Here is a 27,522-nt window from a genome sequence, read left to right on the forward strand (position 1 = left end):
GTAATACTTCTTATTAAAGAAACCGGAGATACCTCCCTGATTTGTTTCATACTGAAGTCTGTTGTCAGTGAAAACATGTCCACAAACACAACTGTTTCTGCACCATCATGAGAGTGGCAACAATGATATGATACTCTGTTGTCGACAAGATTAAAGTTGAAAACACACAACGGATGCTAACGTTACTGAAACAGTGGAGATGTTTACGTTTATCCAGGTGGAGAGCGAACTGGACTAAAGTAAAACACACACCTGCAGTGTTGTTTAAGAACAGTTTCCCAGAGAAAATGAACCATGTTAGGCGAAAATGGAACATAACTTGGCAGAACACTGCTATGACAGTCTAAAAGAACCCGTAATGTTCTGTTCTTACCTTAACGCAGTTCATCACTTAGCAAAGAAAAGTCCGTGGCAAGTTTCGTTCATCACTTAGCAAAGAAAAGTCCGTGACAAGTTAAGTTTTACGAGTTCATTAACGCGCCGCGGAGCAACTTCCGCTGTCTTTTTCCAAAATAAAATATTAAAGGGTTCTACAGTAAACACTCCAGTCACACATGTGTTTCAGCTTTGCTTCCGTTTCGACAGCGTCAGTCATGAGCTTGACGCAATTATAGACATTACCACGCTTTAATGACCGTTGAGGGGGCACACGGGGTGGCCAATCAGATTACGATGGGGTCCGTGCCAACATTAGTTTGTGTTAAAGACAATGTATATACATTTTGAAAAGTTCACGCAGATTAATAACATCCACGCAAAACAGCGCGTCTGTGTGAAACGGAGGAATTTCCTCCCCGGCCCCACCCTCCTCCCCCATCATCTCCATCGGTGTCCCCTGTTATAAACGCTCAGCCCAGCCCTTCTGCCTCACACAAAGTGAACCGCAGCTTTCTGAAGGACATCTCTCTACTTTTCCTCACTTGGACCTGATTCTGACTCGTGCTGTCTGATGCACAGCCGGACTCGTTTCCCTAATGTGGAGTTTTAAATGTTGTAAAACTAACATTAGCCGGATTTCGGACTGGAGTTGGGACGCGCTCTGTCCGTGTAGACCGCGTCGGTCTGCGCACCGACATAACTGTCCGGAGTGTTCGTAGTAGAGGGAAGAGTTTTAGGCAAGAAGAGCGAGGCTGCTGTATCAGGAGTGGAAATGGTCCAAAACGTAATTTTGGTGTTTTTTCGCAGGAGACTGAGTCAGAGGCCGGCGGTGGAGGAGCTGGAGAGCCGCAACATCCTGAAGCGTAAGTTCCACTCATTCAGCGGCTCCGATTTACCGTCCTACTGTATTCATCAGAATGTAATCCCATCACTGAGGTTTGGAACAGTATTGATTGTTTGCACCTAATCTTATTATAACACGTTCATCTCTTCTCTTATCATTTACTGATCAAACGTAATATTCGGTATGGAAAGTAAAACTAGGATACCACCTGGAACTTTGTTGTAGAAAATCACATTATTCTGTAAAAACTAACAAACAAACAAAAAACAGACCATACTAGAATTAGATGAAGCATATCTACATTGTCAAAAAGGTTAAAAAAAAAACCTTCAATCAAACAGTAGATCACAATCTACTTACTGGGCCCCCTTTTTTTCCCTAACTAATAAACTAACACATCCCCTCTGTAGGTTGACCTGCACTACAGACTTCACACCACACCTTAGATTAATGTCTTGATTTAATGAAGCTTGTTCCTTTCCCTTAGGTCAAAGGTTCCAGGTTGTGGCATTTTGTTCCGCGAGACTTGCCCTACAGTGTCACAGTAATGGAAATATTGTTAACTATTTACATAAACTGGTCAGTTCTTAGTTGCCGTCTGTCAGAACCAAACAGTTTCTAAACAAAAACTAAAGGATATTGATGGAAATATTTATTTATTTCTGTCACTGAAGTCGACGAATGGCTAGACTTTTTTAGCCTCCAAACCTCAGTCCTGCCGATGCACAACATTGTGGAAATTTTTTTTATATTACATTTTTCGGATCTCTTATTTATTCACAGATTGGTTATATATGTATATATGTATATATATATATTTTTTTTTAATACACAGAAAGAAATGACCAAACAGAACAAGAGGAGAGGAGGGAAATTAAGCAGCGGCTCAACAGAAAGGTGAGCTGGTGCTAAAATTTTATAAACTCTGTCAACCTAAATTTATATTTCCTTCACTTTCAATGGCTGTCGAAGCTTAGCTTTTGTTTCTTGGATAACGTTGATAACTGTCTGCTCACCAGCTGAACCAGCGGCCCACAGTGGATGAGCTGCGGGACAGAAAAATCCTGATTCGTTTCAGTGACTACGTGGAAGTGGCCAAAGCCCAGGATTATGACAGAAGAGCAGACAAACCCTGGACAAGACTTTCTGCTGCGGACAAGGTAGTACCTAAGATGTCTCTGGTGTCGTCACGACTTTCACGTGTCACATGAGGTCTTTGATAATAATAATGAATAAAAACAGCTGCGATTATGTCCAGAATAAATCTCCGGGTGGGAAATGGCTAAAGCAAAATGACAAATAACAAATGAATACAAAAGAAGAGAAGAAGTAAACATCAGCAAAAAAAAAACAAAAAAACTATTACATGCTAACATTAACCTTCTGATTTTTACCCCATTCTCTGTTAGTAAAAACCATTGCCACTGTAGTTCTTACATCATTTTTCAGCCTGAGCTTCATCAGATGATCACTGTTGTATGAAGGACACCATCTGAGCTCATATTTGATGTTGTTTCTGTTCTCAGGCAGCGATACGGAAAGAGCTGAACGAGTTTAAAAGTAATGAGATGGAAGTTCACTCACTGAGCAAACATTTGACCAGGTGAGTGTGTGAGGCCCTGTCTTGTCTTAAGGGTGAGATGCTGAGAACGGTTCAGTTCTGCTGCGTACCATAATTGTTTACCCCTTGGGGTAAAATATTCTGAAGGTCAACATTTTGAAATATCTACTTTAGTTTGAAAACATTCAGTCTAATTGTACCAGTTCCACCACCGTCCATATCCATCATCAGGAGAAGCAGCATGGCAGATATTGTAGAATGTCACACCTGCTTCCTCTCTGCAACACTCCAGAGCGGGGCAGTATCTCTTCCTGCACAAGCAGCAGCAGTGACAGTGGAGTTTCTATGGGAGGCTGTGACAGTTTCCTAAGTGACAGTAACCTCTATTTTGAGCTCCAGTCTGTATCGTTCTATCCCATAGTTCCAAAATTGCCTACATTATGTCTCAGCTCTCCAGAAAAGTGAAAATTGTACAAACGTGGACTGCAGCCGGGAATGGAACATTTCAGTCCTTCCCTGCACCTTAACTGAAATCCTCTCAGCAGTTGTTCTCAGGGAAGAAAGCAATTTGAGTTCTGGTGAATCATCATCAGGATGAACTGCATGACTCCAACAAAGCGTTTTAACATGAAAGTGAATTATCTGTCATTGTGACACAGCACACCACTGCACACACAACGAAATGTGACCTCTACACCACAGCCCATCAGATCCGATACCTACGACCAAATGCTCAAGTTAGCTTTGCGCAACATACTATAAACAGGAACACTATCACCAACGGTAGCTTGCAGCATGCTGGAGGAGAAAAGATTATTGGACTTGAAAAAGTTGTATCGAGTCGTTCTTTATATGTAGTTTTGCAAGCTAGCCTCAAACCTTCAGGTCATGGGTTCCAGCCACAGACATTCATGAATGTTCCGACCATCAGAGTCAATCCAAGAAGCTTACAAAGTCATGTGACTTCACTCTGTGCCTCTTCCAGCGTCTGTCTTCTTAAGTCTTTACCTTACTTCACCTTACCATGTTTTTGCACTGAATTGCAGTTGTTAAACAAATACATATTAATAAACCTCTGCTTTTTGTCTGCGCATTTCTTCTACTTTTGAAGGTTCCATCGGCCTTAGGGAGATTTCTTCTGTGAAGACTTGCTATAACCTGGTTCTTCCATCTCGTGCCCTGGACCACAAGTTTTCTGATGGTGGATTCCCGGTGAACCTCGGAGGCTGTGTCTCTTGACACTGGGCTGCAAATGGACAGTGAATGCATGCAGCAATCTCCACTCGTGCTCAAAGGAACTCCTCCTGTACTCCCTCTCCACCTTGTCAGGTGAAGAATGCAGGATTAGCCATGATCAAGACCAGGTTGTGTTTTTTGTAAACAGACTTTTCTAATGCCATGCAGGATGATTTGTGCATGTCACTGAGTCAAAAAGTCTTGCTCCAGTATCAGTCGCCATGTTCCTGAGCTGTATGTTTCTCTGTGACTCTCTCTGACTGAAGGGTTTCATATGGATATTGTACATGTTCTTCAGCAAGAACCGGACCTGTGATTCAGACGGAAATCCCTTTGTAAGAATTATTTATTGTCTGCACAATACAGGTTTTTGGATTTGTAACAAACTCTGTTGTGTCTTGTTAATTTATGATTAATACCAGTTTTCTGTTAAATTTTAAAATGTGAAAATATTCTTGGGCCACTGGCTCCTCCCACAGGTATTTATATATTTTTATGCCTTCGTGCACACAATTTTGACAGATTTTTATTGCATATCTTTGTGCGGCTTTGTGTGTAAAGTTTTGTAAAATATCTATAGATATATGATCTCAGCCAGGGTAACATAATTAATAAATGCTGAAAGCTGAGAAATCTAAAGAAAAATAAAGCCTTGATTTTTGTGGCATAACAGAAAAATACCCAAAGGATAAATGATTTAAAGTTAGCAATAATATTTTGTTTTTTTAGTGAAGCTTGTCATAAAAGATTGATAAAGGATTTTAAAATATGCTAGTTTTTCGAAAAATAAATGTGCTAGCCAAAACCTTATTAGCAAAACTTATTATTATTTGATGAAAAAAGTGGGTGCAGAAAACAGGGTAAAGTATTCGCAGGCATTACAACTTTGCAGAGTAGTGTACATTATAGGAATACTAATATATGAATACTAAATTAAATTTAAAGTCAGATAAGAAAAATATGAACTTTTCTGAAGTATATTTAAAAATGTCATCTATGAGACAGAATATTCATGATAAAGCCTGACTCAGGATCAAAATTATTTTAATTTTGATTAATTTGCAGCCTAATTGCAAAGGTATTAAAGTTGCATAACATCAGGCTGGGATTCGTTAATAACACAAACAGTGGTGTCTTTGTGCTTCACATTCTTCTGTAATAAATAAGTGAAGAATCAGCAGAAAAAAACGATAATCAGATTAGTGGGTTAAAGAGATCTGCAGAAACACAAACTGCTTTTAAGATGTCATGTAATACACAGTTTATCCAATCATTACATCACATTTATTTTCTAATTAACCTCATAAACTAATACTGTAAAGATATTTGCAGGATATTATCGAGTCAATCCCTAAAGCGACCACTAGGGTTGCTCCATTACAGTGGTTTTCAGACTGAGGAATCAACTCACAATGGAACCACCACCACCATCATTCATGTGCAATCAATTATGTGTGACTCTTAAGTTTTCTATACTATGTTAAAATAAGGCCAATGTTTCCACTCATTTCTAAAACAGCATCATCACAGGTCCTACTGTGACGCCATCTTATGTAAGAATCAGCTACAAATGCAAAATGACAGCCCTTAATATACATGAGCAGAGTCGATGAGCATGTCCGGATGATTTGACTTGACACACACATCACAGCATGGTGTGGCTCTGCCTCAGAGCTCAGCTATTATTAACATGCCACATAAAAAGAGTTGACATTGAATAAGTCATGGTCTGTGGATTCAACCCTAACTACTGTACACACACCAAGTACTACACAAAGCCATTTCTTAGCTGAATTTGATCAGTTTCATGTCACATATTTCTACAGAATAGGAAAGGTAAAATCACACAATTTAATTTATTTGTTTACTCTTAACCAGTGGCTTCAGTTTAAGTATTTAATAAATAAATAGTTTTTACTAAGGATAATTGTTGAAACAAAGCCAGGATAGTTTGGTTAAATTAGTTTATGTGTGGCAGATTTACAGTAAAACTTAACAAACATTCTCAACCACACCAATGACTACAGGTTCTTATGAATGCTATTGTTCAATTCATTTAACTTACTTCACTTAAAACATATTTAATAATTAATGTAAAAAATTCTAATATCAATTGTAACATTATCATTATTGCTGTTATTATTATTTATTTAATATTACATTTAAAGAACGTGCATAAAACAAACGAATGCTTCCATTTCAAAACTCAGGTCTCTACCGCCATCTAGTGTACTAAAACGGAACTCTACTTTCTCGATGTCGAAGGACAAATATTTTCAGACACTCACTGGACTGACGTCCTTTGAAATGTTCTTATGATCCTTACTTCAAAACTGATAAAAGTTACAGCAGTGATCTGAAACTGTAAATAGTTTATAAAATCTGTGGGATGTAGAAGAGCATCAAATCTACTGGAGACTTACAGATTTACTAAAACAGAATAGGTTTAGATAGTGTGAAACAAAACAACTGCATTGTTTGCCTGCACGTGTTTACATTGAATGACTTATAAACAGTGAAGGACAAGGCTGTTTCACTGCTCTCCTTCTCTCCTCTCAACACTTGGCTAAAAGGCCTCTGAAAACACTACACAGACTACAGTTTATGCAACAACAGGACGAGGAGTCCTACACTGTTGTGAAGCCAAGGTTGGATACACAGGCACACCCAGAACCACTGAACAACACAAATTACATTTCTTTTATGATTTTGGTTCGGCGTCCAGGAACAGTCACACGGCCAAGGACGAGCTGGCTCTGCTGTTCATGATCTTGGAGCTGTAGTTTCCTCCCCACTGCACTCTTATTACTCAGCACAAATAGCAGCTTTTTGCTGCAAAAGACTAACTGAAGGGTGCTGTACAATTTTTAAGCCCTTTAACTTTTACTGATGGTTTCTGGAATTGTTTTACCCTCATGGTAACGCCACACAATTTGTTACCATCTTACATCAAACCTCATTTTTAACACTATGAGGTCAGATGTAGGTTAAATGTTTGTCTTCGTAAACTTCCACTGCAGTCTCACAATATAACCCCTTTCAATGGCAACAAGGCTTTTTAATACCCGACCCTTGTCTTTCTCCTTGCGAGTTATGTTAGTGTGAACACTCGCAATAGTCAAAATGAACCTGATGGTTTTCATTAATCTGATTTTTTTTTTTAAATCACAACAGACAGGATTGGATTTAACCTCACTGCCTCTGATGTCTAACACTGATTTTAGCTGAATGTCTATTTTCTGTTCAGGAACAGATAACAGGATATTAATGAATGCAACTGGAAGCATTTGACAAAATAACTACTGTACAGTTACTCACCAGAAGACGTTCAAAGCAGAACACCACAGAACTACAGGGCTATTTTTAGCCAATCAGTAGTGTTGTCATACTGGCCTGCTGCTGCTGCTGGTCACTTCTTCTGTCCACTGCACCTCGGGCCCCTGCAGAAGCAGTGCAGTGTGGAGAGTTCAGATATGTCTGCTATAATATGCATTTCTTAAATTCAGTGAACACTAAATGCATTCTTTATATCAGTGATTCTCAACCACTGTGTCGTGGCACACTAGTGTGCCGTGGAAAATTATTCAATTTACTTGGTCCCAAAACTATTATTTATTGCATATAATTTTCTTTGCTTGTCAATGTGACAGGCACAGTAATTAAATCTTCTTCCGCTAGGGGGCAGCAGTTAGTTATTAAAACCAAAACAAATCATCATAGCTGTTGAAGATTTTTGTCTTTTTCTTCAATTCCTGCCAGTATATCAGTGTTGTCTTCAACTAAACAGGAGTGCATGTGTAGTACATTTAAACTTGAATATTATTATATTTCATTACATATACTTCTTGTGAGATCTTTGGTTGGTGGAGCACCGTGGGGGTTTTCATGCTAATGTATACTGTATGGTGTCGCTCAAAAAAGGTTGGGAAACCATATTTTATACTATGGAGAAAAAAGGTTGGAAATATAAAACAACTGGGTACTAGCATACTACATTAATAGCATAAAAAGACTCAAGACACTGCAGAGTGGACCCTTAAATTATGATTCATTTTCTCAGCTATGTTGGAAACAGGCTGGAACATCTGTAAAGAGTTGTCCTCACACACACTGTACTCTGCTTGCACTGTCACCTTGTTGCTGTGACTGGACAGTTTGTAACTGTTGTTTGGTTGCAGTTAACACATTCATTGACAACATACAGGGATACAGGGTTCTGTTTTCAGACATACTGTAGTAAAACATCAAGCTGAGTCAGATGTGACGTTGGCTCAGGACAGGTAAACAGTCTGATGGATTAGTAGCGACTGTCTCCTCTACTTGGCAGTAGAGTGTTTGTTTGGTGACACACTGGTGGCACAGCAGCAGCATTAGTAGCACCAGCAGCAGCAGGTGTTGGTGTCCTGGTACCATGGGGGAGGAGAAGCTCCACACTTCATCCAGAGAGTCGTCCAGGCTGATCTGCTTCCAGGTGTTGCCTTCGTACCTGCTAGCAGGGCTTGGAATGGTTACAGCTGGCATGCTACTGGACCAGGCACAGGTCAGTCACACAGTCTTCATCCTAAAATAATCTGCATTAAAAATGTACATTTGTCTCCCTGCCTGCATGTACAAGGATCAAACGTCCAAAAACTGTTTCTAAAGTTTATGCTGTAAGAACTACATAAAGGCGAAGTATTTAAGACAAAGGTAATTAATGTTGTGAATAATGAATAATATATGAATGATTTTTACGAGGTAAAAAATAACCATTGTCCGAGAGAGCTAAGCAAAATGTGAGGAAATATGTGTAAGTTAGAAATAGGATACCTAGAGTACGGCAAAATACCTGTGACTAAGAAGAACAAATGTAGAAAATGAGCTTTAAAAAACTGGAAACTGGACAAATGCCTTTAACATCTCTGCATGTTTATCTGAGGTGAATGGACTCAACAATATTAAGAGGTCACTGTGCCCTGTAGGCAAATGGAGTGGCCTTGTCCCCTGGAAATAAACCAGTTGGTCAGTTACTTCAAACTAAATTCCAGAAATGTTGCATCACTTTCTAAACATGCAATTAAGATGTGATAAAAACGTAAAAGAATTAAAACAAAATCCAAAAATGCACTCGATCCAGTATTATTTAGTCAAGTAAAGAATTTACATGTGGTCACTGACCTGAGTTGAACATAAAGTATTTACAGACTAATTGTGAACACAGATAGTTGTCCACACTGAAGGATTATTGCCAAAAAACAAACACAAAATGACAACAACATATACAAACAGCTACTATAACTATAGAAAGACATCTGTGTGAAGTCCAGTCACTTGTAATACTTTTTCTTTAATGCCGCACACCTGACTTTTGAGTGTACTTGGAGCCAATGGTTTATCTGCTGTGCTGGGTGTCTATAAATAGAACAGCAAAGGACAGAAAGGGACAAAACAGTGACGTCACTGCCGTACTTTATGCTAAAAAGGTTTTAGGTCACATTAGCTGAAGAATAAAGGAGATACAGTCATCATAAACAACAGCAGCACCAGCAGCAGCAGCAGCAACAGCAGTGTGTGACAGATACAGCACCTGCTGCTGCTGCTCAGAGTGCGTCACACACTGAGTAGAGAAATCGAGGAGCAGAGAGAAGGGAGCATGATGAGAGTGGAGGACAGGACTGCATCGCCCTCTGAATATCCATGACAGAGAAACCAGGAGGGGAGAGAACCTGGGACCTGAGTCAGTCCGATCCCTCCGTCCACACGCACATTTACGGCTTCAACAGCCGTCACAACTCCAATGTCAACCTCTAACCACAGTGCTGAAGAGAAAGAGAAGAAGACAAAGAATGAGGGGGAAGAGGAAAAGGGAATGTGGCATCACAGAAGGGCTGAGAAGAAGCTGCTGGCCTTCTGGACCACCCTGTCTACCAGGACCTGGAACGGGACCTTCTTTAGGAGGCCCAGAGAAAGGGCAAGGGTCCAGCGCTCCATCTCAGCAGTCCGGCTGCTGAAAAGTGATGCTTAAAAGTGTGCTTGTGCTTGTGTGTGTGTGTGTTAATGTGTGTGTGAAGGTCTGTCAGTAGCAGAGCATCAGAAGAGGCTTCACAGACCTGCTGTCAAGTGGACCCTTGTCTGTGAGTGAGTGTGTGTGTGCGTTTGTGTGAAGTGGCCAGCAACAGCTTCCCCTGACGAATTTCACCACCAAGGACAACAACAACTGGCTCCTGACTTCATCTTTTCATCACTGGTTTGTGGCAGAACAACAGCTTTAAGCAAAGAAATTCACTCGTGAGAGGCTGGAGTGAAGACACGTCTGAATCCTTTAAGATCTTCCTCAGATCAGCTTGACCTTCCCAAATTCAACCTTGCAGACAGTAATGGGTTAACAAGAATCAGTCATGGTGGTCACCCACCTGGCTCTGGAGCTGCGTTTCCAGGGGCAGAAGCTGAGGGGATTCCGCTGCAGACTGACCCGCTCAGCTCATGGCTTCCTGCCGGAGAACTCCTGGATGATTGCAGCCCAGGTCCTGCTGCCGTACCTGGTGTCCGGCCTGGGTATGGTGGCAGCAGGCATCCTCATGGACACAGTGCAAGTATGACAAACAATCAAATGAAATAGTCTGTGTTAACAGCTAAGGCTAGTTAGATGGTTTCCATCATTTCATTTTTGTTGCCAGTTTTTAAAATAATGACAAATGTCTTTTCTTTTTTAACTGATATTTTTGGCCACATTTGAAAGCATTTCTGTGGCAACCTCATTGATTTTGACTATTTTTCAACACTTTCTGGTTCAAAACAAATGTTTACTCACCTTCAGCTACATTTATTATTAACCTGAATTGCTCTTTTATAGGCCTTTCTAAGCTAATGTGTTGCCATACAAGATGTATTTTGCTTAATACAGTTTTTCACTGATGTGTTTTAGGTAAGACAACACATAGCTATTTATTTATATACATATATATATATATACCATATAATTTTGGTTAATTATCATCTATTTATCTGCTATATTTTAGTTTCTGTTCTTTTTTTCTTTTGTTGTTGTTGTTCTGGCATACCTAGCTGTCGTTGTTAGTGCTTTAAAGATTTGCCTAATTTAGCAGATTCTGGGCTAACTAGAGCTAGTTATTTTTGGCAAAGTTTTAGGTCCAAAGGTCAACCTTCAGTAAGATTCGTCACACAAAGTAAGAATTTTGGTTAGTATTAAAACATTAGCAATTCTTGTATTGATATTACTAGTTGACATATTTATACATTTTCAGAACTGATGACCTATAAAAGTCCGATTCAATAGAAAGCAAATAGAATAGTAGTCTGTAGGTTTACTTATAATTCTTTAAGTTTTGTAGACGCGTGTGTCGTTGACAGATGCTTCGTTAGATTAGAGTTGCTCGTATTGGACGTGGACCAAGACTTCGCTGCGGGACATAATGTACACTTCACATAAACATTCTTGCCTTTTACCTGTAGGAGACTGAAGTATTGTCTTTATTTCAATTTTTAAAACGCCAACTTTTCCTCGCCGTTGTTGCCGCTTATCTCTGCTAGTTCAGGTGTGCGAGCCGGCTGCGTGTGTATGATTTGGTTAAAACACTGCCTCTGATTGGCTTACCACGAAAGCTTACTCTGCCTTAGCCAATCATCATCAGGTATGCTGTTATCTCATCCTTCCTTTCGCCACAAAAACAGCGCTTCTGTTTAATTGTCAGTAACGGTTAACGGCGTTGTAACGATAATTAAATAGTTGGATTGCCTGTTACTGACACTAACTTTATTAACTTTATCTAAGCATTTCTGTTCTAACTTTAGAAATAATCTTTGTTGTCATATTTAGATAGGCATGTATTGATAAGTGCTACTACTACTGCTACTTGATAATGGGCTATTAGTGCTTTCTGCTATTTATATCTTATCTATTTGCCTTTTTTAGCTAACATTTCTCTTGACAGCAGTTGGTGCTGTATGTTTAGCTCTTGAAAACAAATGAAGAGCTGTAGAATAAAAGAGCAAATCTTAATTATAGAGGACAATTGTATTGTTGCAATAAAAAGGGCCTTCAATTTGTAAACTTGCTTTCTGGGTTAAAGTAGGCATACATTTTGACTTGTCTGGATCATCATCATTTACTGACAAAAAAGGTTTATTCAATGACATCCAGATTAAACATAACTTAAACCACTGCAAAGTTACAGGCCCATATATATTTACAGTACTTATAGTACATATGGGCCAGATGAAGATCACATCTGTTTCGTCTGGGCCACTTCCTTATCCTCATGCTATTTTTGTTATTTATGTGACTGATCCTTCTGTGTGTCTTACCGTGAATGTGTAATAAATGCAGAGGTTTTCTTGTTTTTCAGCACTGGGATGTGTTCAGGGAGCTTTCTGAGGTTTTTATCCTGGTGCCAGCACTGGTGGGACTGAAGGGGAATCTTGAGATGACACTGGCATCCAGACTGTCAACAGCAGTGAGTGATAAAACACAGATCACATGTACAGAGAGAGGAATAAGAAGGTATTATGAAAAAGGAATCAGAAACATTAACAGTAATGGTAACACACAGCAGACAGCAAAAACCCAACTGTGGCCACAACATGGCTACTGCATCTAAAAATGACTTTTGAGATTTTTGTAAAGCCACGACAACATTTTTAGACTTATGAACTTTGTCTTCATGAGACAGTAAGCACATTTCCAGTCAATGTTGGAATGTGAAACTGAAAAAATATGAATTTTTACCATTGTATTCTACTGTAAATAAACCCATGCATGGATATGCAGCCCAGGCTCATGTGGACAGATCTGTTCTTAGCACATACTGTATGTAAGCACTTGGCCTAAGACTGAAGAGATTTTAAAAAGAGTTGTCAAAGAGTATAACATGTGGTATGTGGATGAATATAATATGAATAATGAATTCCTTAAGCTTTTCTGTGAACCCGGCGATCATTCTGACTGATAACATGTGAGTGAAGAGAACAAATATAGAAAATATGTAATACAAATACAATATATGCAATATTAAAGATATTACACAATATAAAGACATACAGTATATTGTGGAGTTAAATCCAACCCCAAATATTACACACTGCACCTTTAAATTGAAAAAGAAGTAGTATAATAATAAAAAGTGAACATATTTGAACTCCTGTTCAATGTGATTGTGAACTGGTTCTGTGTGCGCCCACAGGCCAACACTGGACAAATGGATGAGGCTCAGCAGCAGTGGATGATGGTGCTGTGTAACATGGCTCTCATTCAGGTGACACCTGAGTGCTGATGACACATTGTCGGAGAATGAAACTCTGATTTGAACTTGAAGATATTTACATGTTGCTGTAGAGGACGTCTAAGGGTCCACTGTCCTCCGTCCTCAGGTGCAGGCCACAGTTGTAGGTCTCTTGGCGGCGGTAGCAGCAGTTGGTCTTGGAGGTCTGATCCGAGGGAGAGTGGATGTTACAGAAGCTGCTATTCTGTGTGCCAGCAGCATCACCACAGCCTTCATCGCTGCCCTTTCACTGGGTAGGACTTAAGTAGACGGAGGTCTGATAATACAGTAGAAGAATTTGACGTCTAATCCCAGTGTCCATGTCCTCTCAGGTTTGGTGATGGTGGCTGTGATTATTGGCTCCAGGAGAGTTGGTATAAACCCTGATAACGTGGCCACGCCCATAGCTGCCAGCCTTGGTGACCTCATCACTCTGTCTGTGCTCGCTGGAGTCAGTAGTCTTTTCTTCTGTTATAAAGGTGAGAGGTCAAGGGATCACACCAAGAAGAGGAAACTATTTCTATGTGGAGACTGTAGCCAACACGAGACAGACGTTTTTCTACAGGGCTTCCCTTTGTAGATGGACTGTTGTCTAGACCCCCACTTTTCCTCTCTCCAACTCTGACATTTACAGCTTTCCCTTTAAAATGCCATTCAATTTCATTTTATTGAACACTGTCATTCCATTAAAGTATTTATTTATATTGCAATTCTCATTGAATAAGAGAAATAAAATCCCATTATTTCTCAGCAGCTGCTGTACGTGTTTGATTAGTGCTGCAGATCCTATCAGGTTGTTGCTGTAGTCATGTCAATCTGAGCTCTTTTCAAAGTCCAGATTGATTTGTAATTTAAATTAATAAAAGAGAAAACACACATACAGAGAGAGCAGAGGAATCTCAAATTCAGAAATAAATTCCCAGATTATCTGATTCCTGATTGGTGTCGTTCCACTGTAAACTGTTGAATCCCTGTCTGTATCAATATGGAGACGTTACAGCTGTTATGAATCCCTGTCTGTATCAATATGGAGACTTTTAACAACAGCTGTATCTGCCCCAGATGTTCAGCAGTGCTGGACAGTCTTGGAAATGTCATGGTGGCGTTTCGTCAAATCTCATTTTGGTCGTTTTGGTTCTAGTTCTAAGCCCATTTCATGCGTGGTTTGCCAACACCTGTCAGTTGACCAGCAGTGGTTTAGGCCAGAATGACTCATTTGGAAAACATTTTAAATCTCACTTATTGTTTTAATTATTAATTGACATTTTGTTCTGTGCAACATTCTCGTGCAGACTTGTGGTACTTACCCCTCGTGGTGTGTGGTTTCTGGCTGCTTCTCGTCCCAGTCTGGGTCATCATCGCCTGTCGCTGTCCTTCTCTTCGTGAAGTCCTGAAGTCCGGTTGGCAGCCGGTCATTCTGGCCATGTCCATCAGCAGGTGACTGGAAGACCACCAGCTGACAGCTGCCTCTTTTTACTGACACTGTCTTATCTGCTGAACTCTGCCTTCTCCTAGTGTTGGTGGTCTGATTCTGGACAAAACTGTGAGCAACCCAAACTTTGAAGGTATGGCGGTGTTCACGCCAGTCATTAATGGTGAGTAAAAGGAATGTAAGGCAGTTCTTCTGCCCGTCACTGTGGTGGAGACAAATAAAGCAAATATTTGTAGGACAGAAATAACAGCTTTCAGAACAATGAAATGAAATTGGATTATTCTCCACTGTACACCTGACGTGCAGTGACACATTGGTGTCCTGGTTGGGAAAATGATCAAAATGATCCACAGGTTGGGAACCCTCAATTAGATGATATACTGTATGCCTTGAGTACAGTACATATCGTCATATACTGTAGATGTTTCACTGGTGAGACTTCTACAAGAGAACAACCAAAAACAGAAGCAAACTAAATAGAGCAGTAACACTAGTCTTTACATGAACCACAAGCCTGATCAGAATTCTAACTATGCTTCCACAAGCGCGTCTCTGCCAAACGAGTACGAGAAGTGATTTGCATTCCAACTTCCTCCCGCCTCTCACTGTGTATCAGGGAAAAAAACCCACACGATCCATGTGCTTCCCTGTCCAGGGAGTGTGTAGAAGGGTAGAATTCATTTAACAGTTTAAGAAGGGAAACTGTCTGCATTCTCTGGTAGCAGCTCAGTCAAAAGGTTAGTTCATGGATATCAGTTCTGTTCACATCTGACTGTGTCCGTCTCGTGTGCAGGTGTAGGGGGTAATCTGGTGGCAGTCCAGGCCAGCAGGATGTCCACCTACCTCCACTACTGGAGTGCTCCTGGTGCACTTCCCATGAAAAAGAATGTCATCTGCCCTGGACCCTGTTCTACTTTCTGCTCTTCAGGTCAGACATAAACACAGCATTTTTAAAAATGTATTTTATTTTTCAGTACTCCATTATTCCCCTTGTCAAAACAACTTACTGCATTTACCCATTGGGGAACAAGCAAGTAGTAGGAGCAGTAGGAGTACTGCAGTTTTTTTAATGTGCATCTAAAGCGTGTGCTTGCTGAATATAATGTTAAATAATGTTATAATGTTATTACTCTGAGGCAGGTATGGACAAACTAAGGCTCTGGGCCAGATGTGGCCCGTTTAGCTTTTTAATTTATATAATTGGTTTATATTGTGATTATACTTCTGTCTTTTCCCTGCAATGTCCACATTTTCCCTATAGATGGTGTGCAGAAGGCCAAAAGCATTTTAGAATTTTAGCCTTTCTGCAAACCTACTTTGTCCAGTTGCTTTCAATGTAACTATTATTAGGATTAAATGACCTGGATGACTGAGAACCTACACAGACAACTATAGTTAAAGTAAACAAGTTCGTTTTTTTGTTGTCTTGACACAGACGTGAACTCCGTGTCAGCCAGAGTCCTGCTCTCTCTTGTTGTGCCAGGTCACCTCCTCTTCTTATACACCATCCACCTTCTGCACGGAGGACACACCGCCATGACGGCCACCTTCATCGTCTGCTATCTGTGTGCTGCTGTTGTCCAGGTCACACGTCCACTGAACTCAGTCTCATTTGATTGGGATAAACAGTAGAGATTCAATAGTCAATATATAGTTGCATCATCTCTTTAATATGAACATCACCCGTGTACACTGACATCTTACTGTTTGTGAGTTCCACAAAGCTCTGACGGTAAAGTACACTAACTACAGTATGAACATGAGTGAAAGTATGAATGCCTTCTGTAAAATATTACTTCGGTAAAAGTTGAAATATTCATTTTAAACTTCCAGTTGGGTAGAAGTCCCAGGAAAAGAACACGTCTGGTCAGCCTAGCGAGCTATGTTAGCACATTGCTGCTAGTCAACTAATTTGGGCGAACATCCAATGTGGGCAATATAGGTTAAATTTAAAATAATTCAGCCGCTGGTGATCAAAACTACCACAATAAAAACATCTCAATGTTTTTCTTAAAATGGAGGGTGAATTATTGAAAGAGGAAACTGTATTATGTTTAAACAGGCAGAGAATAAAAATAAAATAAAAGTAGTCTTCATTTCCTTCCAATTCAAAAAGTTCAACCAAATAATGGATGGAAAGTAATGGAATGAAAATTATGAATTTTTCATAAGTCTCACCAATAGGAGAAAAACTTGAGTGAAGTACAGACACATTCATGTGTTTCCCTGCAGGTGCTGATTTTGCTCTACGTAGCACGGCTGATGGTGTTCTGGCTCTGGAGACGAGGACTGGATCCAGACAACTTCTCCATCCCTTACCTCACAGCTCTGGGCGACCTGCTGGGCACGGGATTCTTGGCAGTGTGTTTCAGAGTGATCCAGATGTTGACCTCAGCAGAAAGTGGACTTTGACAGAAATATATTTTCCACATATACTTTTTTCCATTCTCTATTTGTAAGTGGTCCTGGAAGTGCGCTGTAAACTCCTGCAGAGACAGTGGAGCGGATAAAGAAAAAAAAATCAATTCCACTAACGGTAGTCTGCTGTTCACACTGAAAACATTGGAGATTATGAGCAGACCAGAAACCTGCACCTTAAATCAGACAAAGTTAAAAAACGATGCATTTGTTTTATACCGGTCACAAGCACTACACTCAGTTTTCAACTAACATTTTAATTCTAACAATATTTATTACCCAGTCACTATCACGTTACATTTTATTCGTTCGTCCAAACCTATCTGATCAGAGACATACGACACATCTGTTAGCATTTAGCTTTTGTCACAAATATTTCTCCTGCATTCATATCCTGAAAACATTGGGACACCTTGATAACAGAGCACACATTCGCTCTCTGGCAGATTTTGGACAGACACCAAGGCTGGAGTTTTATTTTAACCTTTGGCTCACTTCAAGCAGATGATTTAAGGAGGCAAAGAGCTTTGAGGGCAAAGACCAACACTTTTTCTTGTCCAACTTAATTTGTCTCTCCTTGGACTTAGATGTTTTGCCAAAGGACACATTGTACTCGCAGTGGACAGCAAGGTCTGGGATCAAACCTGAACGACCAGGTTCCAATCAAAATGTGGAAATGTGGGACATGAGGTCACAGAATGTTATCAAATCTGGATTGCCTTAGTTAAAATAATACTTTTTTAACATTAGTGTCATTTTTATGATTACATTACAGATACAGATCTGGGTTTTAACACAGTGTTTTATTGATGCTAACAGGCTCACCTCAGTTAGCACAGGTTGATGAGGGATCAGGAAACAACAGGCAAGGACCGTAGTCAGACACAGAAGGCCAAGGTCAGGTCAAAATCAGAGAAGTGGTCAGGAAACAAGTGCTGGTCAGTCTCCATGTGAGTGATAACAATCTAACAGGATGAAAAGAGTGGAGCTGTATATATACTGGGTGGAGCAGGTGGAAGAAGGTGCTGATGAGGGGGCGTGGCTGCAGGAGTGACGGAGCACAGGTGGAAGTTTCCACTGCAGAGGAGCAGACTGTGTTAGAACAACCTGACTAGAGGTTATCTTTTGTTTTTGTAGTTCTCTCTCTTTCTGTCTTCTTTCATCTCAGATCTCAGGCAGCTGGATTTTTGTTTTCTCTCGTTCCGTGATGGTTGTTATTCTGGGTAGCCAAATTGTCTCCTTTCAACAATGGGTTGCAGCAGCCTGTATTTAGTTTCCAGAATTGACCAAAAATGTCCTTCATCTCGCCAATGTTGGGTTTACAATATTATTAGAGAGCTAAAAATAACTTCAAAATGTATTTGCTAACGCTGACTCAATATTCTGGGAACTGAATGTAGAATTTTCTCCTTTAGGGACTCAGGCCCAGCAGTCTGACACAACTCAAACTGTTTATTTTCTGACATGCACTAATCCAAGAGTGACTTGTTGATTCTACTGGGCTGCATTATGATATGTGTGTGTATTATTAAAGGTGACGTGATGTGTCTTTTATGTAGTTACTGGGGAAAGCAGAGCAGTCTGTCACGGCCGGGTTGAGACAGATGTTTGTGAAGTCAGCCTCCCTAATCCCCCACATCGACATCAGCGACCAAAAGGAAGAGGAAATGCAGCTTGAGTCATGACCAGGAAATTCTCTCTGACAGAGTGAAGCCTGTGGCAGCCAATGAAGAAAGTGGGCTTTGTGTTCTGTGCCACATTTGTCAGTTGGTCACAAGGGGGAATGTGACCTACTGTAAAGCTGCACTGCTCATGGTTAGGTCGTAAAAATAAAATACTATCATATGACCGATAAAGAACAATAATAATACAGTTTTACAAGATATAAATATTATTTTCTCTGTATTTATTTTGTTACCACTGAGTGACCAAATGACATGTCCCACATTGTCCCTCATAAACATTTGTCTCCCATTTATTTGTTTGAAACCTGGTCATTTAGGTTCAACCTCAGCCTCAGTTTACTGCTAACCCCAAGACAGGGGGAAGTCTATGTATTATTATTAAACTTTTCTGCCACTTTTTAACCTTCACGTCCCTCCCTACCGCACTCAAACAATCGTTGATAGAGATTTAATTGACTGGGATTTGATCGATGTAACTCACACCCTAAAAGAACCCAAGCTCTACACTCAAATTAAGAATTTTCTGAGACTTTATTGCTTCAAGTTAACTCGATGGCATTCAATTTAGTAGAAAAATCTGTTTTCATCCATCCCTGCTGGCAGCCACTTGACATAGCACAGATGTCCACTCCGCCGACCTTACAGTGGGCCTGACCAATGTGAACTTCATTGATTGTGAGACTCTAGTTTTGACTGTTAGGTGGGGCATATACTGGCAACTCACTGGTAGAACTTTGAAATAGAACAAACCATAGAAATATCAGCTAAGTTGCTGGAGTCTGTAAAAAACTCTCTGTAATTGATGTTTTCCTGCACGTATTGCGGTACATGTTGACATGTTGTCTGTGTATACATGTTACTTGCTGTGACTCTGTTGGAACGTTTCACCATTGCTTGTGTGAATTAAATAAACATAAAAACCTAGGGTTCGTTTTTTTCTTCTTCTACCACATTTTCATCAATCACTTCTGCAACAACCATCATAAAAAGACAGGTGTAATACCAGGATGTTCTACCATTGCTGCTCTACTCTCAGTTGATTTCATGTTGGTATTCAAAATGAGGCACACGGTCTTAAATGTAACTAAGGTGTAATATCAAAACAATGACAAGACTGACTTGCTCTTAGCCATTTATTCAAAATTTCAAGAGAACTAAAACACCTATTTTGGTTTGGATGACACTGCAGCCATTAATAATAAATACAGAGAGAATCACACAGAAACAAATGAATTTAACAAGAAACTAAAACAGTCACAGTTGCATTTTTTTTTTTTTAAATCTGCTGGCCCACATTTAAAGGCACCCACGTACATCTTGTTTCCAACCCTCTTCTGCTACTGGGCTTTGTAAATAATAGACTCATATTGTGCAAAATACACATTCGGAAACAACAGACAAGAAGAGAAGTTACAGTTTATGTAACCAGAGACATGTCCTCACATCCAGAGAGAATGGCTGCCATTTTAAATCAAATTTAAACATTTTTTGTGAACAAACAAAAAAACCAAACACACAGATTCCTTCTTGCATGAAATTCTTGTGATTTTTTTTGCTACAGTTTTTTTAATGCATCTGGTTAGTTGTATGCTAAAGCAGTGTTAGCACAGGCACAGAGGCATCATTACCTTGTGAGCAACACTGGTGAGAAAGCAGCACATTCAAGGTTCTGTAGAACCCAGAAGGAAACACTTCCCACTGTTGTGTCTTTAAAGGTAGTATTTTGATGACGTAACTCTTGGGGATGACTTGATACAACATTTTCATGTCCCATACTGAGAGTGATACTTTGACCAATAGTATCAGATCGAGCCATCTAATAATTGCTTCTGTTAGGTGAAAAGTTGTAGCACGGTGATGTATAGGCACAACAGGTTCGCTAGTTGGTTTTCAATGAACCAGAAGACGTTTGAAGACAAATCCTGTATTTTCTGGTCTAGTGTTTTGCTTAAATAGTTTGTTAATGAAGGTTAGCAGTCAGGTTCCTCTTGTGCCAGCACAGAGAACGAAATAGAGAGCAAGAAACATCATGGTATACAGTATTAAAACATTCAGTAGAACCTGGAACCTGCCCATCTCCAGATGCTAACGTGCACATTAGTCGGCTCAAGAGGGCTTTTTTTTTTTTCTCGCTTGCCACCTGCAAAATATCAACTGCCGTTAATGTGTCTTTCAACCAATGCACTAAGACTAGAACAACACTCGGCCCCTGCTGGAAATGACCTTTGAACTTTGAATAAAATGTAAAGACTTTATCAGAGACAGTGATGGATAATCACATGATCACAGTTCAAGTTGAAAACATACAAACAGCCTTCATTAGGCTTGTATCATGTTGAGGAAACCCTCATCCCCGGTGCACGTGCTCCTGGACTTGCTGTTGATGTCACTGAAACAGATCCTCAGCTTTTTGGCGCTGCTGTCAGTCATAAGGCCAAAATCATTTAAAGGCTTTTAGTCTGGAAGATGAGTCTGTGGATGGTGGATATTCCTGCCTCATCTAAACTTCAGATAGGCTGGTATGGAATAGTTGAAGAGTAAGAAGTCCATGCGATAGAGATTGTACAGTTTCTTTTGATAAAACGGGCTGATGTTCTGGAAGAAACTGGCGGCCATGTCTCCTGTAGTCCGCGTGCTTTTCGACGATGTCGGGAAGCTGACCTTCTCTTTCACTCCAGCCAGCTGCAGCACGTAGCTGGAGTCCTGTTCTAGTGTCTCATACTTGCCCACCACGTCGTAGTGGATGAGACAGGGGTGGCACAGCGAGTGAACCCGCTCCCAGTGCTCGTTGAAGGGCTCCTCTTGCTGCGTCGCAGGGTCCACGAGATAATACACAAACTCTTCGAAGGAGACGTCGTCTCCTCTTTCCAGAGCCTCCGGCTGGGGGTCTGGCCTGTGCCGCCTCACTATCTTTGTGCCATACCGTTTATGAAAAGCTGTATTGTAGCTGCGTGTGAATTTGTTGCGATACGCCGACACCAGCCTCTCGAAAGGTTCCCGTACAAAGATGAACTTCAGGTAGGAGCGCAGGCGCTGGTTGATTTCCGAGGTTGAATACTCAGAGAGAGTACGCAGGTTTCCTGGGACGTGGGCCTCGTTGGCCGGGATGGCCAGGGGGTCCGTGATGGACCCAGCTGCGCCTGTCAGTACCATGAGGACCCTCTTCCAATTGGTGCAGGCTACTTTAGGAACGTAGCAGTACAGCAGGCCGTGCTGGTCGTCCACGATGATGTGCTTCAGGTCCTGTGGAATGAGAACTCGGCGTTTGTGTGTGTACGAGTGGCAGGTTTGTTCTAACAGCTCTCGTCGGCCATGATGGATCCCTTGTACTGCCGACTCAACCTGCAGAGAGAAAGGAAAAAAATGTGGTGAAATAAAACCAGAAGAGAGAATAAAGTTTTAATGCTGTGGTTTTTTAAACTTTTATTAAACAACTTATTCATTTCTAAAGCTTTTATCAGTGTCGAGACAATCACATCACAATGACATTCCATGACTACATAAATATAGAGATGAAAAATTAACTTCCCTCCAATTTTCTAAGGGCCCACCCAAGAGCTGCTGACAGCCCCCTCAGAAGGCTGCGCCCTCCACTTTGAAAACCACTGGTCTATATCTTCATACCATGATAAAAATATTTATATCTGAATCAATTCAGACTGCCAACAAATATGGATTGACCACTGTACTTCAAGTACTTGGAATTTACTTACAGTATAAACAAATAAGACCACAGTTATATATTATATATTCACACTCTCTACATTTGGTCCAGAAGGCCTCAATGACATGGGAATAAAGAGTAAATCTGGTGAATAAAAGATAATAAATGAAACTGTCCAAATCCATTTGTTTGATCGATGAATCAAACATCAGCAGAGCGACGTCTCCTTTACCCATGTGATCTGAAGCAGAGGTCTAACTGTGAATACAATATGTCCTGAAGATAAAAACAACTTTGATCGGCACATTATTTTATGGATGTAATAAAACACATTTCGTCCTTTTTTTTAGCCTAGACCCTACAGCTGGAGAATGGTCATCTTTGGAATGGAAACATATTTTTTTCCACACAAACTGGAAACAAAGAAACAGGGAGGAATAACTGCTTAAATAACTCCTTAATATCAGCTTAACCCCAAAACTGAAAACGCGCAGTCAACAATGAGCGTGAACTGACCTGGTCACCATCGTACAGTGTCTGCAGAGGGCTTCTCCTGGACTTCACACTGCTGCTTTCTTCAACAACAGATTCTGCAGATGAGGCAACACAAATGGTCAACGAGTTGAAATTTTACTGTGTACACTATACCAGTAGTACAGGGGTACATTTCTACGATGAACCTGTCTGTAAAATATCACATTAAATACTTCAAATAATATGTCAAATCAGTGTTTATTGGATATTATTTCTCTCATCAAAGCATCTTCCCGATTTGGACTCCTGACATTGGTCTGCACCAAAACATTACTGCAAAACTAAAACATACGTGCAGTATTGCTCCAGTGCAGATGGAGAAGAAGAAGAAGACGACAAATGACTATACAGCTTTATAATAATAATGAAAAGGTTAGTTCATTTTCTTGGAACTCAGCTCACAGAATAGAACCATAAGCTGAGCAACCAGAAGAAAGATGACAGATAAGAGAGACCCCTGACCTCTGACCCCTCCAACCTCTTGCCACGTGGAACCGTTTGACTATTCGCTGTTCAAACATAACTCTAATCAGTGACCAGGATTTTATGAATGTTTCTGCTTTAAAAGATTTATGTTGGAATTCAATTCCTACAACACGACAGAAAGGCTAGGCACTGACATTTTGAAATACAATAAGTCATAGAAAATAACGAACATGTACAATTTCAGTGGTACAGGAGTAGCAGATACTGGTACACAAGCCTAGAGTGACCTCTTGTGGCTGTCAGTGGGAAAATAACAAACGTAAAATTATATATTTTATTATATAAGTCACACCTGAGTATAAGTCGCAAACCCAGGCAAAGGATGAGAAAATGTGCGATTTTTAGCCCAAAAATTTGAATGTATAAGCAGAAGAAGTCAGTTAGAATGTAGCTAGCAAAAATATCTTTTGCCCTCTACTGAGTGTCAAAGACGAGGAAAGCTGTGTTCGTGGGATTGGGATTGTTTTTTTTTTAAACACACCACTGATTCCTTTCAGTATTTGCCCGGAGCTCAAACACTCTCTTCCCAACAGGACCACTCCCACAGCCCACTACTCTCCTGAAAACAACGAGAGTCAGAGAGGACATCTGAAATAATTTAAGAAATGACAAATGTGAAACAGGACAAGTTGACATCAACAAATCACCAAAAATATTTGAACGCTGAAGCTGAACAGCTGGAGTGTGAGAGGTAAAAAGAGCCGTGCCTCAGTTTTTCACATTTGGAGAGGAAACATAGGGACTTGACAGTTTAAGGAACTGCTACAAAAAGACAGACGACGTCTAAAGCTGTGGATTCAAACCATATGCTATTCTGAGTAACACTGTCTCAGCTGTTCGCTCAAATTCCTCCACTGAAGAGATTTGCCAACTCCACCTAAAGACTACTTTTAGGACACACTGGTCCTGTTGCCTTAACCCTGTCTGAATCCAAAAGATCTGCAGCATTCCTTCCTGCTCCTACAGGGCCAATGCCTTAGGAAAATGCAAAGTATAGAAAGGCTGATGTGTGTTCTTTTGGCCCGGCCAATAAACAGACCTCTGTGTTTAGGTCCCAGTGGGAAAACCCAGCGCCCACCTCCCTCCCTTCCTCAATGGCCTCTGCTGCCAAAGAGTAGCTTCACTGAGGGACACACTGTGGAGCGAGAGCCTATGTAAATGTTTCAACTTTGAAGCAGGGCTGAAATTTGACTTCAAATCAAAGTAAATGTTTGAGCCTGTACATTATGAGTCAGCGATGTACTGAATAGTTTGAGGGCTGTTTGAATTATTTTAGTACAGGACCATGACCAGGACCATTTTTTGATTTCTTTCTTTTTGCAAATTTCTTACAATATTTTGTAGTTCAGTTATTTTATGGTACATTGTTTCTCCCCTTATGCTTTGTCTTGAAGAGGTCATAGTCGAACACATTGTTCATTTATTTATTCAAGGACAAAAATTCATTTTCCATCCTTTATTATTAACCTTTTTATTAAGTGATTTCTGGTGTAACTTTTAATTATAAAAATATTACTATTTCTTTGCTCTTGCCCAGACTCCAATTTAGCTAATCCTGAGCTAAAGTGTGCACATTTTCTGTTCTTATAATTTCTCTGGTATTTTGCCTAAATATACATTAATAAATATATAAATGTTTGAAGTGCACTTGAGACCTGGACATTGATTTCTCACTGCAATTTCTGTCCTAGAATAGCAGTAAAAATCTGCAAAGTTGGAAAAAAAAAACAATGAATAGGAGCTGACTCTGGTTACCCGAGGTTGCAAGTTGTGTCCTTTTCTTTACTGGCAGCTTTTTTTTATTGCCTAAATTATCAACTTGGGAAATTGGTTGCCCGTAACGCCTCTGCTAGGGCTTCAAACGTTCCCTGCGTCACATGTCTTATCTCTAGGTTCCAGACAAGGCAAAACCAGGCCGTTTGCAGAGGTGGCCATTTTAGCTCAATCAAAAAGCTGGACCGGATGTTTTTGATAGTAATGACTCATGAGGGAGGAGTCCGTTTGAAGTTTAACAGCTTATGAATTTAAATGTGATGGAAGCCACAGATAATTAATGCAGGATGAAAGTATTCATACAACTGACCACCTCGATGAATGTGGCAGGGAGATTAGAAAAATGTCATCTAGGGATGATATGAACCACATGTCCATATGAGGGGTCTTCTGTCGCGTTGTAAAATCCAGCTGTCGCTAGACACACGTTTAGCGAAGACTTCTGGCCTCGTCATAACTCACAGAAAGTCTCCAAACTCCACCAGTCTTTCACAGAATGAACTCAAGATGGTGACAGGATTGAATCTTCTGCCATTTTTGCACAGAAAGGTTTTAGCCATGGCTTGTTTTATTTTAAATAATCTAGAGCAGACTCCTTCCTTGGTAGAGTTGGTAGAGTTTAGTTTCTGTGCATCTTGACAGGGGCTCGTAGAATGTGTCGAGAGTTGCTTTTAAACCGTCATGCACGAAGGCTAAAATGCTAAAAAAAAGTATAATTTTATATGCCATCTATTGGGCAAACGTGGGCATTGCAGGTAAAAGGCAGAAGTATATTGTTGATATAAATTATATAATAATATTATATTATAAATTTGGAAAAGTTTGGCGGGCTGGATTAAAAAAACTTGAACGGGCTGCAGCCGGCCCCCGGGCCTTAGTTTGCCCATGTTTGGTCTAGCTGTTCTCAACAATATTTATCAGTCTACAGTCAGACATTCGTAGACTGACTTACTGCTGAGATAGGCTAGTCTGAAGCCTCCACTTAGTAAATATTAACATGAACAAATCACCATTTCAATAAAATCATGTCAGAATAATGTTTCTCAGCTAAAACAATATTATATTGTTAAAAAAAAGGGGCTGAAGTTTTCTATATAACATTTTTAACAAGGCAGCAAATTGTGTTGACATGGATTGTTAAGGTTAAGGTCCAGCACATCTGGCCAAAACCACGCAGGTGGTTTTGACAGTGAAGCCATGAAAGCCAGCCAGAAGTGCTGCTCTGCTCTTAGCCAAAGAGAAGTTGTAGAAAAGTCTGTCTACATTCTCCCTTGATTTATAACATCACCAGCCGTTTCAGCCAATCCTTTGGTCTCAGTTAAAAGTTCTAAGTAATTCTCTGCAGTACACGAGGTCAGCTGAACCATCACAGACTGATTTGGATTTGGAAGAACTCGGGCTACGTTTCTACAAAAGTTATTCACAGCTTGACCCTAGACTTCGTAAAGTTGAAATACACAATTGACATGAAGACATATCGAGGAACTTCCATGCATTAGAAACGTTGGAAAAAGCTCTTTTCCCTAAATTCCGTAGGAACAAAAGAAAAAGGAAGCTCTAAACAAGATAGCGTGGGCTGACGTAAATAAAGCTACTGAGGCGAAACTGGAAGTTTATCAAGAAATGGTTATAAATAAGACTATTATATGGACAATAGACTGCTTCAGCTCACACACACTGCACTCACTGACCTCTTCTATATAAAAAGCCTCGCTCCCGTCTCACTGTCCATATTTAACGCCAGGATTTGCAGCCGTGCCTGAATGGGTTCATTTTATGAGGCGGAGTTAGAGATGGAAAGACTGGAGCTACAGTAATTAGTCTGTTAATGGAACTTTCCTGCAAACAACAGCTGAGATCCTGGACCGCACACGGACAACTGTTTACTTTCTCTGGGTGTTCATGGGCGTTTTTGATTGATTGGTTTTACAATCTCACAATGAAGAGACACATAACAATTAAACAGGACTAAGAAGTTAAGTGGGGGTGGGGGTCCCAGCAGGAGTTCCTCATCATGGCATTCCAATGAATTTGATAAGGTTAGAGGATTACAGTAGAGCTGTACGTGCTGTAAACATTATTTTCAGTATCTAACAGCATCGTTTCAGGTCATTTAAAGCAGTGTTTCCCAAACTTTTTTTCTGGGGACCCGTACTTTAAAAGTCGCATCCTTCGCGACCCAAGTCAATGGACATTATTCGTAAACTCCTGGGAAACATGATGCGAGACGACCCACCTGGCGGGCGCGACCCCG

General features: G+C 40.3%; 3 protein-coding genes and 2 long non-coding RNA genes across 8 annotated transcripts in view; 2 read left to right on the forward strand and 3 right to left on the reverse strand.

The window, feature by feature from the left end:
- phactr3b (phosphatase and actin regulator 3b) overlaps positions 1-4,405 on the forward strand; it is a 22,361-nt gene extending 17,956 nt beyond the window's left edge. For both annotated transcript variants that reach the window (XM_008320549.3, XM_025059911.1), the window contains exons 9-13: positions 1,186-1,241; positions 2,058-2,119; positions 2,242-2,382; positions 2,749-2,825; positions 3,895-4,405. In XM_008320549.3, the coding sequence (XP_008318771.1) occupies positions 1,186-1,241; positions 2,058-2,119; positions 2,242-2,382; positions 2,749-2,825; positions 3,895-3,910 (352 nt within the window). In that variant the 3' untranslated portion in view covers positions 3,911-4,405. The remainder of the gene's footprint in view (positions 1-1,185; positions 1,242-2,057; positions 2,120-2,241; positions 2,383-2,748; positions 2,826-3,894) is intronic.
- Positions 4,406-7,468: 3,063 nt separating this feature from the next.
- Positions 7,469-18,761, forward strand: LOC103386340 (solute carrier family 41 member 1-like). Of its 2 annotated transcripts, XM_008320547.3 has the most exons (11): positions 9,810-10,591; positions 12,365-12,472; positions 13,199-13,270; positions 13,386-13,530; positions 13,609-13,755; positions 14,569-14,713; positions 14,792-14,871; positions 15,502-15,636; positions 16,144-16,292; positions 16,941-17,163; positions 18,686-18,761. In XM_008320547.3, the coding sequence occupies exons 1-10, from the start codon at positions 10,397-10,399 to the stop codon at positions 17,118-17,120; spliced, it is 1,356 nt and encodes a 451-aa protein (XP_008318769.2). In that variant the 5' UTR covers positions 9,810-10,396; the 3' UTR covers positions 17,121-17,163; positions 18,686-18,761. The 2 variants fall into 2 exon arrangements, with proteins under 2 accessions (XP_024915680.1, XP_008318769.2); XM_025059912.1 differs by lacking the exons at positions 9,810-10,591; positions 18,686-18,761 and adding an exon at positions 7,469-8,559 and having other exon boundaries at positions 16,941-17,138.
- On the reverse strand, positions 7,644-12,344 carry LOC103386338 (uncharacterized). Of its 2 annotated transcripts, none has more exons than XR_522307.3 (3): positions 11,466-12,344; positions 10,412-10,573; positions 7,644-8,590 (listed from the first exon to the last, which is right to left on the reverse strand). It is a non-coding gene; the product is annotated as an uncharacterized LOC103386338 (long non-coding RNA). The 2 variants fall into 2 exon arrangements; XR_003051052.1 differs by lacking the exon at positions 7,644-8,590 and adding an exon at positions 9,702-9,817 and having other exon boundaries at positions 11,466-12,339.
- Positions 16,185-18,093, reverse strand: LOC112487708 (uncharacterized). The gene is made up of 3 exons (XR_003051051.1): positions 17,952-18,093; positions 16,887-17,194; positions 16,185-16,315 (listed from the first exon to the last, which is right to left on the reverse strand). It is a non-coding gene; the product is annotated as an uncharacterized LOC112487708 (long non-coding RNA).
- Positions 18,762-20,086: 1,325 nt separating the features above from the next.
- Positions 20,087-27,522, reverse strand: part of LOC103386337 (carbohydrate sulfotransferase 11-like) — a 9,232-nt gene continuing 1,796 nt past the window's right edge. Inside the window, exons 2-3 of the mRNA XM_008320546.3 lie at positions 22,992-23,065; positions 20,087-22,153 (exon numbers count right to left, since the gene is read on the reverse strand). Of these exons, the coding sequence (XP_008318768.1) occupies positions 21,308-22,153; positions 22,992-23,065 (920 nt within the window). The 3' untranslated portion in view covers positions 20,087-21,307. The remainder of the gene's footprint in view (positions 22,154-22,991; positions 23,066-27,522) is intronic.

The sequence above is a fragment of the Cynoglossus semilaevis genome, chromosome 11 (assembly GCF_000523025.1).
Source record: "Cynoglossus semilaevis isolate Cse_v1.0 chromosome 11, Cse_v1.0, whole genome shotgun sequence".
Classification (NCBI taxonomy): domain Eukaryota; kingdom Metazoa; phylum Chordata; class Actinopteri; order Pleuronectiformes; family Cynoglossidae; genus Cynoglossus; species Cynoglossus semilaevis.